Source organism: Anomaloglossus baeobatrachus, chromosome 2, assembly GCF_048569485.1.
Source record: "Anomaloglossus baeobatrachus isolate aAnoBae1 chromosome 2, aAnoBae1.hap1, whole genome shotgun sequence".
Classification (NCBI taxonomy): Eukaryota; Metazoa; Chordata; class Amphibia; order Anura; family Aromobatidae; genus Anomaloglossus; species Anomaloglossus baeobatrachus.
Window position 1 is genome coordinate 691,349,522 of NC_134354.1, and position 13,404 is coordinate 691,362,925.

A 13,404-nucleotide genomic window follows, 5' to 3' on the forward strand; every position below is an offset into this window, starting at 1 on the left:
TTATATAGCCCTCATTATAATCATTAAAAAACATGATAACCAAAATAGGTTTTTGGAAACTATAAATGCAGTGTAGCTGCCTCTGACATGGTGGTATCTGTAAGGTGGTGATCTGGGATTCTTCTTTGCAGGCCGCTCTCCGGGGACATAAGTTGCAGGAGCCCGGTCTCTTAACCTGGCAATCCTGGAATGTGCTTCTCAGGGCAATGTAACAGGAAATTCTATGTGTGTTGAAAGCTCAGATAAAAAGCATCTGCAGAGCTGCCCCGAGGGATGTTCTCGGCCTAAGGGGGCTGCGGAGGCTGGGTTACATTAGGGTTAAGGCTGCCTTCTTTCCCCCTCTCCTGGTTATTTTGGGCTGTGCTAAATTAGTAGCACATGTCTTTGTGATATTCACATAGCAACTTCCTTTAGTCAAATACCCTGCCTAATAGCAGGGGAAGAAATAATGAAATCCCTCTGTATTAGAGGGTCTCAGATTAGGATATTCTCATCCATCTGTCTAAGTTCATCACTACTTCCTTTCTTCAAGTACGGCTTCTGGTGACCATTACTTCTGCCCTGTACCTTTAATAAAGGTCACCATGTTGTCGTCTGAACCACTGACTGACACAGGCAGAGAAGGGCCCCTGTGCAAGAACAACATATGGGTGCTTGTAGTCTAAAGGCTGCTTTACATGTGTTGATTTCTTGTGCGATCGCATTTTCGATCGCACCCGCCCCCATCGTTTGTGCGGCACAGGCAATTTGTTGCCCGTGTCGCACAATGCTGTAACCCCCATCACACGTACTTACCTTCCAAACGACCTCGCTGTGGGCGGCGAACATCCACTTCCTGAAGGGGGAGGGACGTTCAGCGTCACAGCGACGTCACACAGCGGCCGGCCCATAGAAGCGAAGGGGCGGAGATGACCGGAACGTAAACATCCCGCCCACCTCCTTCCTTCAGCATTGCCGGCGGCCGCAGGTAAGCTGCAGTTCATCGTTCCCGGGGTGTCACACGGAGCGATGTGTGCTGCCTCGGGAACAATGAACAACAGGACGTTCCATTTTTTGAAAATGAGCGACGTGTCAACAATGAACGAGAAGGTGAGTATTTCTGCTCGTTCATAGCTGTCACACGCTACGATATCACTAACGATGCCGGATGTGCGTCACTTACGACGTGACCCCGCCGACATCTCGTTAGATATATCGTAGCGTCTAAAACCCGCTTAAGAGTTCATCATATTGCACAATCCCCCCTTCTTTGGGGGGATTTTAGAATAATTTCAAGTTATTTTCATAAGAAATATGTTAGGCATAAATGGTTTATACAACATCGAATAATTAGCAATTACACGGGAGGAAGGCCGATAAGTAGGAATTAAGTGCTGGCTGGTTCTATGTTCACTGTTTCCTTTTGGGACCTTGTGCGCCCGCACAGGCTGCACCAATGATTTGTCCGCCCCTGGTCTGAACCCATATTCGCGGTGATTCAGTCAGTCTACTGCTATAAATCACAAAGTCAGGTCTACACAGTGTCAAATATTTTTGGGGCTGGACAACATATACGAGGCATCAACCTCCGTTCACTTTAAAGGTACCTTTACACATAGCGAGATCGCTAGCAAGATCGCTGCTAAGTCACAGATTCTGTAACACAACAACGACCGTGCCAGTGATCTCGCTACGTTTGACACATAGCAGCGACCAGGCCCCTACTGGGAGATCGCTGGTCGTGTTGGAATGGCCTGGACCATGTTTTGATCGTTGAGGTCCTGGCGGGCAGGATGCATCGATGTGTTTGACGACTTACCAACGATCTCGTTGACGACTCGGAGCTCAGACATGTACCACCGAGATCATCATACAGGCCGCTACGGTCGCTGTATTGTTGCTGCGTCGTTGGGAAGATCTGACTGTTTGACATCTCACCAGCGACAACGTAGCGACTTACCAGCGATCCTTATCAGGTCATATCGTTGTCGGGATCGCTGGAAAGTTGTTAAATGTGACGGGGGCTTTAGGGTCCGATTCTACCAGCACTAAACATCCAGTACTTGTTTGCTGAGCGGAAGACGTATAATTGCGTGTTTACAGCAGTAGACGGTGCTTCAGATCTATTACTGATCGTTCGGTGCTCATAAGTTGCCAGAACGGTGCACTCCTGAAAATGATGATTTTTTTGGGAAAAGCAAAACATTATTTCACCCAGCGAATGAGCGTCTGGCTCAATTGTCGGGTGGTTGGCAGCCTGTTTAAACTGCACGACTATTGCGTTCATTCTTCATAATCATCTTATAGTGTAAATGGACCTTAAGGCACTATGGGAATGTATACATATATCTCATATAAATGGAGGTGCTTTTATGGTCGGATCATCACTACACTGTTGCTTAGTGTTAACTTCCAGTATCAGTACATCTTTGTAAGACATCCATTAATGAAGATGTTGGTGGTGGCTCTGTATGAACACAATACATTGTTTATATGTGGCTTATGACCTTATAGCCTTGACATCTAAAAGTAGTGCAGTGTTTCTATAAAAATAACTTTTGTGAAGCCAAAAGGAAAGAATAAAAGGTTCAAGGCTATGCCCAAGGTATAAATAACCAAGTTTATGCACTGTAGTACCCGTCATCGCTACAAATATGGCACAAGTGTAATATGTCTTGGAGTTTTTGGTTCCTAACCACCTTGTTTTTTTCTTCTTTGTACACAGCTGTAGAAACACAAAGTACCAGCTCAGAGGAGATGGTGCCAAGTTCTCCTTCACCTCCTCCACCTCCACGTGTTTACAAGCCTTGCTTCGTGTGCAATGATAAGTCTTCTGGATATCACTACGGGGTCAGTTCCTGCGAAGGATGCAAGGTAAGAGACCTTAGTCCATGCTGTGCATAGTTTTCCAATGTTTGGCCATGTGTGGCTGTAACCCATAAGCCCATAAATACTGTTTCTCATGAAGAAATCAATAATTAATTTCTGAGTGCCCATCAGAAATTTCAGTCATTAGTCATTTTATATCTTTCATCAGACTTTCATGCTGTAATGGTTAATTTCTACTCTGCAAAAGGTAAAAGATAATCCATTTGTAAAATTGAGGTCGTTTCATTAGAAGGTTTGCGTCTAGTGGACAATGCACCTATATAGTACAGTGTCGAATAGAGGCACAAAAAGTTTCTATGACTCCCCTGTAGGGAATCTGATCACTGCAGCACTGGTGGAGAATACATGATGTCTAAGGCCTCCATATACAATCATGGCCGAAAGAGTTGGCACCCTTGAAATTGTTCCAGAAAATGAATTATTGTAATTACAGGTTTTATTATACACATTTATTTTCTTTGTGTTTATTGGAGCAACACCCAAAAAAACCCAGATAAAAAAACCCAAAATGGACATAATTTCATACAAAACCCCAAAAAATGGGCTTGAAAAAATTGTTGGCATTTGTCCAAAATTGTGGGTAACCAACATTTTCTAATAGATATGATGCTTGTCTAAATTGTACCTATAGCAAGTAACAGGTGTGGGCAATATAAAAATCATACCTGAAACCAGATCAAAAGGGAGAAGTTGACTCAATCTTTGCATTGTACGTCTGTTTTTGCCACACTAAGCATGAAGAACAGAAAGAGTAGAAGAGAACTGTCTAAGATCTTGAGAACCAAAATTGTTGAAAAATATAAACAATCTCAAGCTTACAAGCCCATCTCCAGAGGTCTTGATGTTCCTTTGTCCATGGTACTCAAAATAATCAAAATGTTTACAGCCCATGGTACCTTAGCTAATCTCCCTGGATGTGGACAGCAGAGAATAATTGATGATAGCTTGCAACTCAGGATTATCTAGATAGTGGATAAGCAGCCCCAATCAAGTTCCAAAGAAATTCAAGCTGTCCTGCAGACTCAGGGTGCATCAATGTCAGTGTGAACTATCTGTCAACATTTCAATGAAATGAAACACTATGACAGAAGACCCAGCAGGACCCCCCTGCTGACACAGAGACATAAAAAAGCTAGACTGCAGTTTGCCAAAATGTACACAAGTAAGCCAAAATCCACTGGGGAAAGCATCTTGTAGACAGATGAGACCAACATAGAGCTTTTTGGTAAAACGCATTCTACTGTTTACCAAAACCGGAATGAGGCCTACAAAGAAAAGAACACAGTACCTACTGTCAAATATGGTGGAGGTTCAAAGATGTTTTGCGGTTGTTTTGATGCCTCTAGCTCTGGGTGCTTGAACATTCCGAAAGGATTTTGGATTTCAATTTAGTGCCCAGTTTTAGAAACCTGGGTTTGCGTCGTAGGTCATGCGTCATCCAGCATGACCATTATCCCAAACATACTTGAAGAAGCCCCCAGAAATTGATACAATGCTCTGGAGAGTTCTGAAGTGGCAGCAACGAGTCCGGATGTAAATCTCATTAAACATCTGTGGAGAGATTTTAAAATTGCTGTTGGCAATAGACGCCTTTAAATATGAGAGACTTGGAGCAGTTTGCAAAAGAAGAGTGGTCCAAAATTCCAGTTGAGAGGTGTAAGAAGGTTGTTGATGGTTATAGGAAGCGATTGATTGCAGTTATTTATTCCAAAGGGTGTGCATCCAAGTATTAGGTTGAGGGTGCCAACAATTATATCCAGCCCATTTTTGGAATTTTGTGTGAAATTATGTCCAATTTGCCCTTTTACCTCATTTTTTGTGTTGTTCCAATACACACAAAGGAAATAAACATGTGTATAACAAATCATGTGTTATTGCAATAATTTTCTGGGACAAATATTTAATTTTCTGGAACAATTTCAAGAGTGCCAACACTTTCAGCTATGACTGACTAATGTCAGTCAAACCCGCCGATATCAGTGGGAACAGCCAACAATCTAAAGGCCCCTTTACACACTGAGACTTTCTAGCGATACCACCAGCGATCCCAACCTGGCCGGGATCGCTACAAAGTCTCTGGTGAGTCGCTGGTGAGCTGTCAAACAGGCATACCTGGAAAACGACGCAACAGCGATACGGACCTGCAAAACAACCTAGCTAGTCATTGGGGACGTTGTAAAGCAGCTTTTTGAAAGGGAAGTCGCTAACAAAGTGGCTGTAAAGTCCCCTTTACACACTGAGACTTTCTAGCGATCATGCTGCACAGCGGAAAACAAAGGACCAAAGAATGGTCCTGAACGATTTGTAGCGATCAGCAACTTCACAGCAGGGGCCAGGTCGCTGATGTGTGTCACACACTGCAATGTCGCTGGGGAGGTCGCTATTACGTCACAAAACTGGTGACGTTACAGCGATGTCATTTGCGATGTTGCAGCGTGTAAAGCCACCTTAATGGGTATGGAGGCTTCCAACCCTCTTTAACATATGGATGATAACAATCTGGCAGGTCCTATTTCGGACAGACAATCCTTTTGTTCTCTAAGAGATGTCACCATCAGAGTTTTTGGAAGCAGCTCTCATAGAGAACACATGAGCTCTTCGTAAATAGATATAACACATAGACATGGGTAGAACATAGAATGTCCATCATGTTTGTGAAGTTCCTGGTTAGAATTTAAGCAATGATATCAGTACTATTAGGCCAAAACCATTGCTACTGTTCTATACAAATACAAAATAGACATAATCAATCGTCACTTTTATCCTTAATCTGTTCTTAAACTGTCCATACAAATGAGATGAATGCTGAACCCACCAGTTTCAGAGGTAGCAGCCCACTATCTTCTGTGTATGGGAATCTCCTGACTCTGACCAATCATTTTGATAAGCCACTAATGGTGGAGTTTGGAAGTAAATTACTCTCTTCTTACAATTCACAACACATGCATGCTTGGCCAAGCCATACTTGTGTTTAGTAAGATCAGGAGAGATAAGATGGTGTGTATGGCCATCTTGTCCATAGGAGAACCAAACAGGACTTAATGGAAATACATTCTACAAATATTTGTCATGAGATGACACCAGTTATAATGCCAAATACTGATTATAACATGAAAACATCCTTAGATTTGGTAGAACATCTCTTGAGTCCAATGGGTTCTCTAAAGCCCCCCCCCATTAATGCTAGCTTGCTGCTTAGGTCGAATGCAGGTTTAGCCAATTGTTTGACCAGCAGCTATCTCTCCTAAATCCTTCACACATTCGCTCACATGAGAGAGCTGCTGCCAAACATCTCTGGCAGTGACTTGTTTTTTGAGAACTAACTGTATCTGCAGTCCGAAATCAGATTTTGTTGGATCCTTATCTCATCTAACCATGGACCCCCATACAGATTTGAACCACCAAATTGACTGGCTGGGCCGACCTTAGTCCAGTGTGTATTAGGGCCTTTAAAGTGGGTTTACACTACCTGAATTTGGGCATTAAAACAATCGCCAGTCAGTTAATACTAACCATTTGGCTTACCTTTAATAGCCTGTTTACACACGTTTTGTTTGTTAGGTGATCGGCAGCCTGCTTAGACTGCAAGACTATCGTGAAACAAGCGTTCCCATGAAGTTTCATTTACGATAACTTTGCATATTAATTGGACTATTAGGTTGACCGAACACTAAAAATAACTGTGGAAAATATGCTCAGTCGGCTTTGCCGAGAATACATGTTTGCTTTGGTGGGAAGACACTGCTAGACCCATCTCATGGCAGCCTATCTCCTGTGGGAACGTAGGATTGAGCATGTTGTAATCCAGTATGCCCTTCCTTTTCTTCACAGATGTCTTCTTTTGGGGAATAGTCAAACAGCTATATACATAATGGCCTAAAGTCGGTTTCAGCGGGATTTACCCATACACATTAGCTTAAAGGGAATCTACACATGGCCAATTTTGCAGATATTAGCAGCATCAGCCAACAGTTTAATGTGTATTGGATCCTCTACAGTTTTGCCTGACAAATGAAGTTGGGGGAGATAAGGATCATGTAGTTTGAATTTTAATGTTCAACCCTTTTGTTATTTAGGAGATAAGCTTTTTTAAAACACACAAACATTAGGCCAAGCTTGTCACTTAGGGTCCCTTCACACATAGCGACGCAGCAGCGATCCCACCAGCGATCTGACCCGGTCAGGATCGCTGCTCCATCGCTACATGGTCGCTGTTGAGCTGTCAAACAAGCAGATCTCAACAGCGACGCAGCAAGGATACGGCGACCTTCACAGCGATCTCAGCGGTCGCAGGGACCATGTCACATAGCACGATTCTAATCTTGAATCGTGCACCGTTTCCGCGCCCCCTCCAGTCCTATTGGTGGTTGTAGGTGCGTTGTGACTGGGCGGTCACTTAATATTCAACTGCACAGAGTCACTGATTTTCAGGGATCCCGTAGAGAACGCAACTGCGTCACGCAAGTCCCTTGCGTCGACGTTATAATTCTATTGGACGACGCTGATTTAGGGCGGGTTTTCCCAGTGTTGTTGTTTGGGTTCAGTGTTGTTGGTGTGACCTGCAAAAATATGGCGTCCAGAAGCCGATCTACAGCATGGGGAGAGGCAGAAGTGACCTATCAGAACAGAGAGGGCGTGGAAACCAACGAAGATGCACGCCTACGTGAGTCGTGAACAAGGTCGCTGTCTAGGAGTCACACACAGAATTGCGTCCTGCACAGCAGGACATCGCCTTTGAAGAAAACGAACCAGCACTGTGTGTAACGAGCAGCGATCTCACAGCAGGGGCCAGATCGCTGCTCAGTGTCACACACAGCGAGATCGCTAATGAGGTCACTATTGCGTCACCAAAACCGTGACTCAGCAGCGATCTCGCTAGCGATCTCGCTATGTGTGAAGCACCCCTTATGTGTTTTGGGAAGGCGGGAGAGATAGCTGATTGCCGAATGAGCTTCTAACCTAAGGTCTATGGCCTTCGTTGGGGAATGGAAGAATCAGACATGTTGAATTACAGTGTTCAATCTTTTTTTTCCTGGGATATACCAACTTACTCTGCTTTCCCCATTGAAAATATATGCAAGATCGGCTAAGACAAATATGTATGTGTGAGGGAACAAGAGTTATCTAATGTGTGGTGGCTTTACTCATTGATGATGACTATTTTCACTAGTGTCAAGGAATAGATCTTGATTTTTCTTGCACTAATTCCTGACTCTTTTATCTAACTAACTCTGTTTCATCCCTCTCTTCCTCTGTCTTTGTCTCAGTATCTCCATCTGTTAGAGTTTTAGTCCCCCCTGACTCATTTGTCTCCCTCTCCCCATGCCATCACGCATTCATCATCTGTGTCTATTTAGAATAATCAATGATTTCAGCTCAGTATTTGCTCCATTCCCTGCACCACAGAGGGTGGTACGTTTTCAAACAGTTCTCCTGGAAAAGGGGGCTGCTTCATATTTAGAAAGGAAACATTCCACTATTTTTCCAGAACCTTTTTTTTCTTGTGATCAATAGCGAGCAATGTCCTGCTTTGTTTGACCTCCTCCGCAATGATCTTGTAGTTCATTCTTTTGTAATTTAGTGTCAAATGTGCGCAGTATCTCATTCCACTGGTCGCTATCTCTACCCTTGTGTCCTCGTAGCTAACTGTATCTGTCTCCCACACACTTGTTCTTATATAAATCACTCCCGTCTCATTATTGCTCTTTTTTCTTCGCTCCTTTTGTCTTTACACTCACCCCATCCGTTCACCTCACATCCTTCCCTCTGTCTGGCAGGGGTTCTTCCGTCGCAGCATACAGAAGAACATGGTGTACACTTGTCATCGTGATAAGAACTGCCAGATCAATAAGGTGACACGAAATCGCTGCCAATTTTGCCGACTACAGAAATGCTTTCAGGTCGGGATGTCAAAAGAAGGTGAGTTATTGTAAAGTGTTCAATAATACTCAGGATGAAAAAAGAAAATAGGTAACGCCATTGGAAGAGGGTTACGGCTTTCACACCCAGGTCCGACATGGTTAAAGCTATGTCTTCTGCATTCCTTGTAATCCCAGCACCTCGTTTCGTCCCTTGGGTGCTCATCTAAATAGATTCTTTACGCAGACAGGCTCCTCGATTCTGAATTCCAGAAGGGTAAACATATACTCAAGTAACAGGCGATCCCAACTCCAATCATCAAAGTGTGAAAGCCTTTATTCCGTAATTCCGCGGGGACAAGATTAAAAGAAACTCAACCTATTTAGCAGGTCCTATTTATTGACATATTCATTACATGAAGTGGACTCCATTGTATAGGTCATGTCAAGTCTTCTCCAGATTTATTTCCTTTAAGTTGACATTTTATGTAATCTGTTTTAGCTGTTTGATGTGAGACCCACCGCACCGAGGTGATATTGATGTCATATATTACTGTTACAGATTATATTATTCATTTCATTACATTTTATTATTTTTTTTTTTATTCACAGTCGGGGTTTTTTTATACGGTAAGTGTTAAAATCTGAGTACATTAAGAAAGTAATGAAAGAATTTACAACTTTTTTGGATTTCTATGGGTTTTTATTTTGTTTCTATATTTCTTATCATGTCGTATAGCGATACCGAGAGATCGATGGTGTGAAATAAGGCCCATTTAGAGAGGCCAATCCAGCCTGATCGATGGCCATAGATTGGCCTGTGACATAGGGTGAGGAAACACTGATACAGCAGAACGATTGCCGATATAAAAAGGGTTGCACAGGACGAATAAGTATTTTACTTGTCTGGTGATTGATAGCCTGCTTAAAGAAAACAGTAATGGTCAGCTTACGCTTAAGAATTGTAAGACAGCTTACAGCATCACCGTAGTCCAAAATCAATAGTGAGCCAGCATCCATAGGGTAATAAATTCATTTTGTACTTTATTTTTCCTCTTTAATAAGGCCTTGTGCCCACGTTGCTTTTTTTCATGCTTTTTTTCACGCTTTTTTCCTTGCTCCTTTTAATCGATAAATACAAGGAAAAAGCAACCCAGCAAAGTCTATGGGAATCCTGACTTGCTGTGCCCACGTTGCTTCTTTTTCCTTGCAGTTTTTGTTGCTGAAAAAAGAAGCAGCATGTCAATTGTTTCTGCGGTTTTCTTGCTTTTTTCACCAATTAACTTCAATGGAGTCAGTGAAAAACGTAGGAAAAAACTCGTGTAATGCACACATTGCTTTTTTTGTGCGTATTTATGCGCTTTTTTTTTAACGTCACTGGGGTTCCCTGCAGCCATTTCCTCATTTCATTATCTTTACCGCGGGACCTTGTTGCAGGGAAGTCTGGTGATGTCACAAGGTGCATCGAGTTCATGCCGGCAGATCAACAGGGTTTCCTGCAGATCCATCAGCATGAACTCGGTTTACCTTGTGACGTCACCGGGGTTCCCTGCACCTAGACCACATAGCCAGTGTCAGCAGACTTTTTCTGATCTCATCTCATCTGCAGATTATTTTCCGCACCAAATCTCCAAGGAACAAAATAAGTAACGTGCGCACAGCACTTCAGGATTCTCATTGACTTTGCTAACAAAAAGATAGGCATGTAGATTTGTGACAAATCTGCACCAAATCTGCATAAAAAACACATAAAAAACGCACTGTGCAAACACAGCCTTAGTATATGACTATGGGTACTCTCACACGAACGTTGAAATCGGACGAGTGCAATGTGAGAAAATCTCGCATTGCACCCGGACCTATGTTAGTCAATGAGGGAGAGCAGTTGGTCAGCTTTTCTGGTATACAGAATCTGGATGCAAGAAAAGTAGCAACATGCTGCGATATTCTGCTAGAGCCGTATCCCTCGCAACCATTCAAGTGAATGGGTGCGAGAGATACATTGGACTGCACTCGGATGTTATCCCAGTACAGTGCGATATACGCACAGGCTGACAATGGAGGAGATGGGGGGATTATCCCCTCCCTCTCCTCCACAGCGCCCGCCCTCAGCTTCGCAGCTGTGACCCGATCACAAGATCGGGTCACAGTCGCATGACACTCGGCTCGCGCTTGCAGCAGAGCCTGAGCCGGGGGTCAAAAGCATATCGCATCGGATGCTCTCGCATCGGATGCCATACGCTCGTGTGAGTCCAGCCTAAGGGCTTGACTGGCCTTGTAGGTTTTGATCTTCATTGCTTGCCTGTTTAGACTCCTGATTATTGACTTGCCTAAATGGGCTTTCTTTTTAAGTAGCCTTGTATATGGGATAAGTGCAAACAATATTGGCTAATACTATAAATAGCCAGTATAGAGGAGTGCGCTACTGAGAAAATTGTTTGTGAAGAATGTAGCTTCTCACTTATTTTCTAGGAAACGATACTCTAGGGCAGCAATTCTCAGCTTCAATCCCAATAGCCTACTATGAGCCTGTTTTGTACCTCTGTGTATTTGTACAGAGGCACACAGAGGTTGTATTTCCGCTACAGAACATCCTTACAGAGGTTGTCTCTTGAAAATATTTCCTGTCCATATGCCTTGTTAGGGCATTTGGACTTCGTAGAGGTGGGTCTTTGTGCCGGACAAATAAAGAGACGCTATGTTGGACCTAACCCGTCTATTCATTACCTCATACTACACTTTTCCTGCAGCAGCCACTCATTTTATGGTACAACCCTGATTAAGGATGTTCCATAGACAGGACATAACTATGCCAATTACTGATGCATAAGTAAGTCAAGTTGACAATTTTTTGGAAATCCTTAACACTTTAGGGCAAAAACTAAAATATCAAACACAGTGATCCCACACAGACATTATATTGTGGGCAGTTGATAAACTTCTTTCCAGGGCATAATAATGTTGGATACCAAACTGCAATTTTAAAGTTTTTATTTGCTTGTTCATAGGGAATCTGTCAGCAGGTTTTTTGCTATATAATCTGAACACAGCATGCTGCAGGGGCTAACACAGAGATTTCAGTGATGTGTCTCTTACGGTATTATGCAATGTTTGTTTTAGCTTCAGGAGATTATGGACTAGGTCAGCTGGAGTATTGCTAGTCCCGCACACCCCCTGCTGTGATTAGCAGATTACTCTCTATAGACTATGTATATAGAGAGCCTGGTGTGGGCGGGGACAGCTTTCTCAGCTCTGCTGCATTGCTCAATCTAAAAACTGTGATTGTGTCAGAACCAGTGCACCCAGTATTCTAAGTGATATATCGTTGGAATCAGAATCTCTTTGGTTACATCATGCTGCTCTCCGATGAGGTATCAAAAACCTGCTGACAGAATGCCTTTAATCCACAGCACTTTACAGACATCATCATCAGCTCGCAGTCTAAATTCCATGTCAGTATGTCTTTAGGACATCAGAGGAAATCAGTGTACCCCCCATGCAGAAACGGGGAAAATATACAAACGCTTTGCCCATGTTGTCTTTTACGGTATTTGAACCCAGGATTCCAGTGCTGCAAGACAACAGTAATAACCACTGAGCCAGCTTGTCAGATTTGATTTGCTCTCTAATCCTCCATTATTAGAATGTTGTATCTGATTGTTACTACATACTATACAGGGCTTGGAGAAATCTGACACATAATGGCGGTCTGGGAAGCTAGATTAGTATTACGGTCATGTGTTAGTGTAACCCCTCTATCATTATTGCTTGTGCAGCCAAGTCTTTATCACTGCTTACTCTTTTCCTATCTTGTTTTCCTGCGTCACTCTTTGTACATCTTCTATTATCTCTCATTTTAACTCTTTTCAGTTTAGTCTTTTTTTATTACTTTATATATGGGTTCCCTCAGTTCCTGCCCTGCTCCTTGTCTCGGTTTGTGATATTCTCCTGCTTTTTCTCCCTATGTTCCCTGTCTCTCTCCATCTTCTCCCTGCGCAGACTTTGTGCCCTTCTCATGCTATAAGTGGGTTTCCGGCGCCTGGCTTCCTGTTGTTAGGGTCCCGCACACTTTATCCCGAGGTGAAAAGGAAGTTCACAAGGAAATGTGTGAGGAAAGTCAGGGCACAAGGGAGTTGGGTGAGAGAGAGTAGTGCTGTGACAAGTACAGTAGTAAGGAGAACTGGAAGCGGGTCTGGGCCCGGAAACCACACTCTATTTCACTGCTTAGTATTGATCAATTAGAGATGATTATGAAAAGAAATATTTTACAAATGCCTCAGTAGTTTAGAACAAATTACATTAATTGCATTTAGAATAGTCTTTTACATAACACTGTTCGTATACTTGACAATATATTTATTTTTTTAAAGAGGTGGTCCACTATTCAGCATTAGTGGCCACACATCGATGTAAACCACATAGAGAAGGCGTTTTTCAAATACCTTGTGTAATATATTCTGCCTGATCCCCGTCATGTGATCCCCAGGCTTCATGTCCTCTGAGATCCGGTGATATCACGTCAACTTCCAGTTGACCCGACATCACTGCGGTGGCCCCTGTCTCCGTGAGTGACTGGGCTGTTTGCGGAGTTTCACCGCTCATCACAGTCCAGCATCGCTCCTGCTTGCGGTGCTCTGCAGCAAAGCATGGAGCGCACAAGATGCTGGGCTGTGATGAG

General features: G+C 43.2%; 1 protein-coding gene across 1 annotated transcript in view; it reads left to right on the top strand.

Moving 5' to 3' along the window:
• The window catches only part of RARG (retinoic acid receptor gamma), a 315,309-nt gene that overhangs the window by 283,809 nt on the left and 18,096 nt on the right, over positions 1–13,404 (top strand). Inside the window, exons 3-4 of the mRNA XM_075337219.1 lie at positions 2,705–2,853; positions 8,646–8,787. Coding sequence (XP_075193334.1) covers positions 2,705–2,853; positions 8,646–8,787 — 291 coding nt within the window. The remainder of the gene's footprint in view (positions 1–2,704; positions 2,854–8,645; positions 8,788–13,404) is intronic.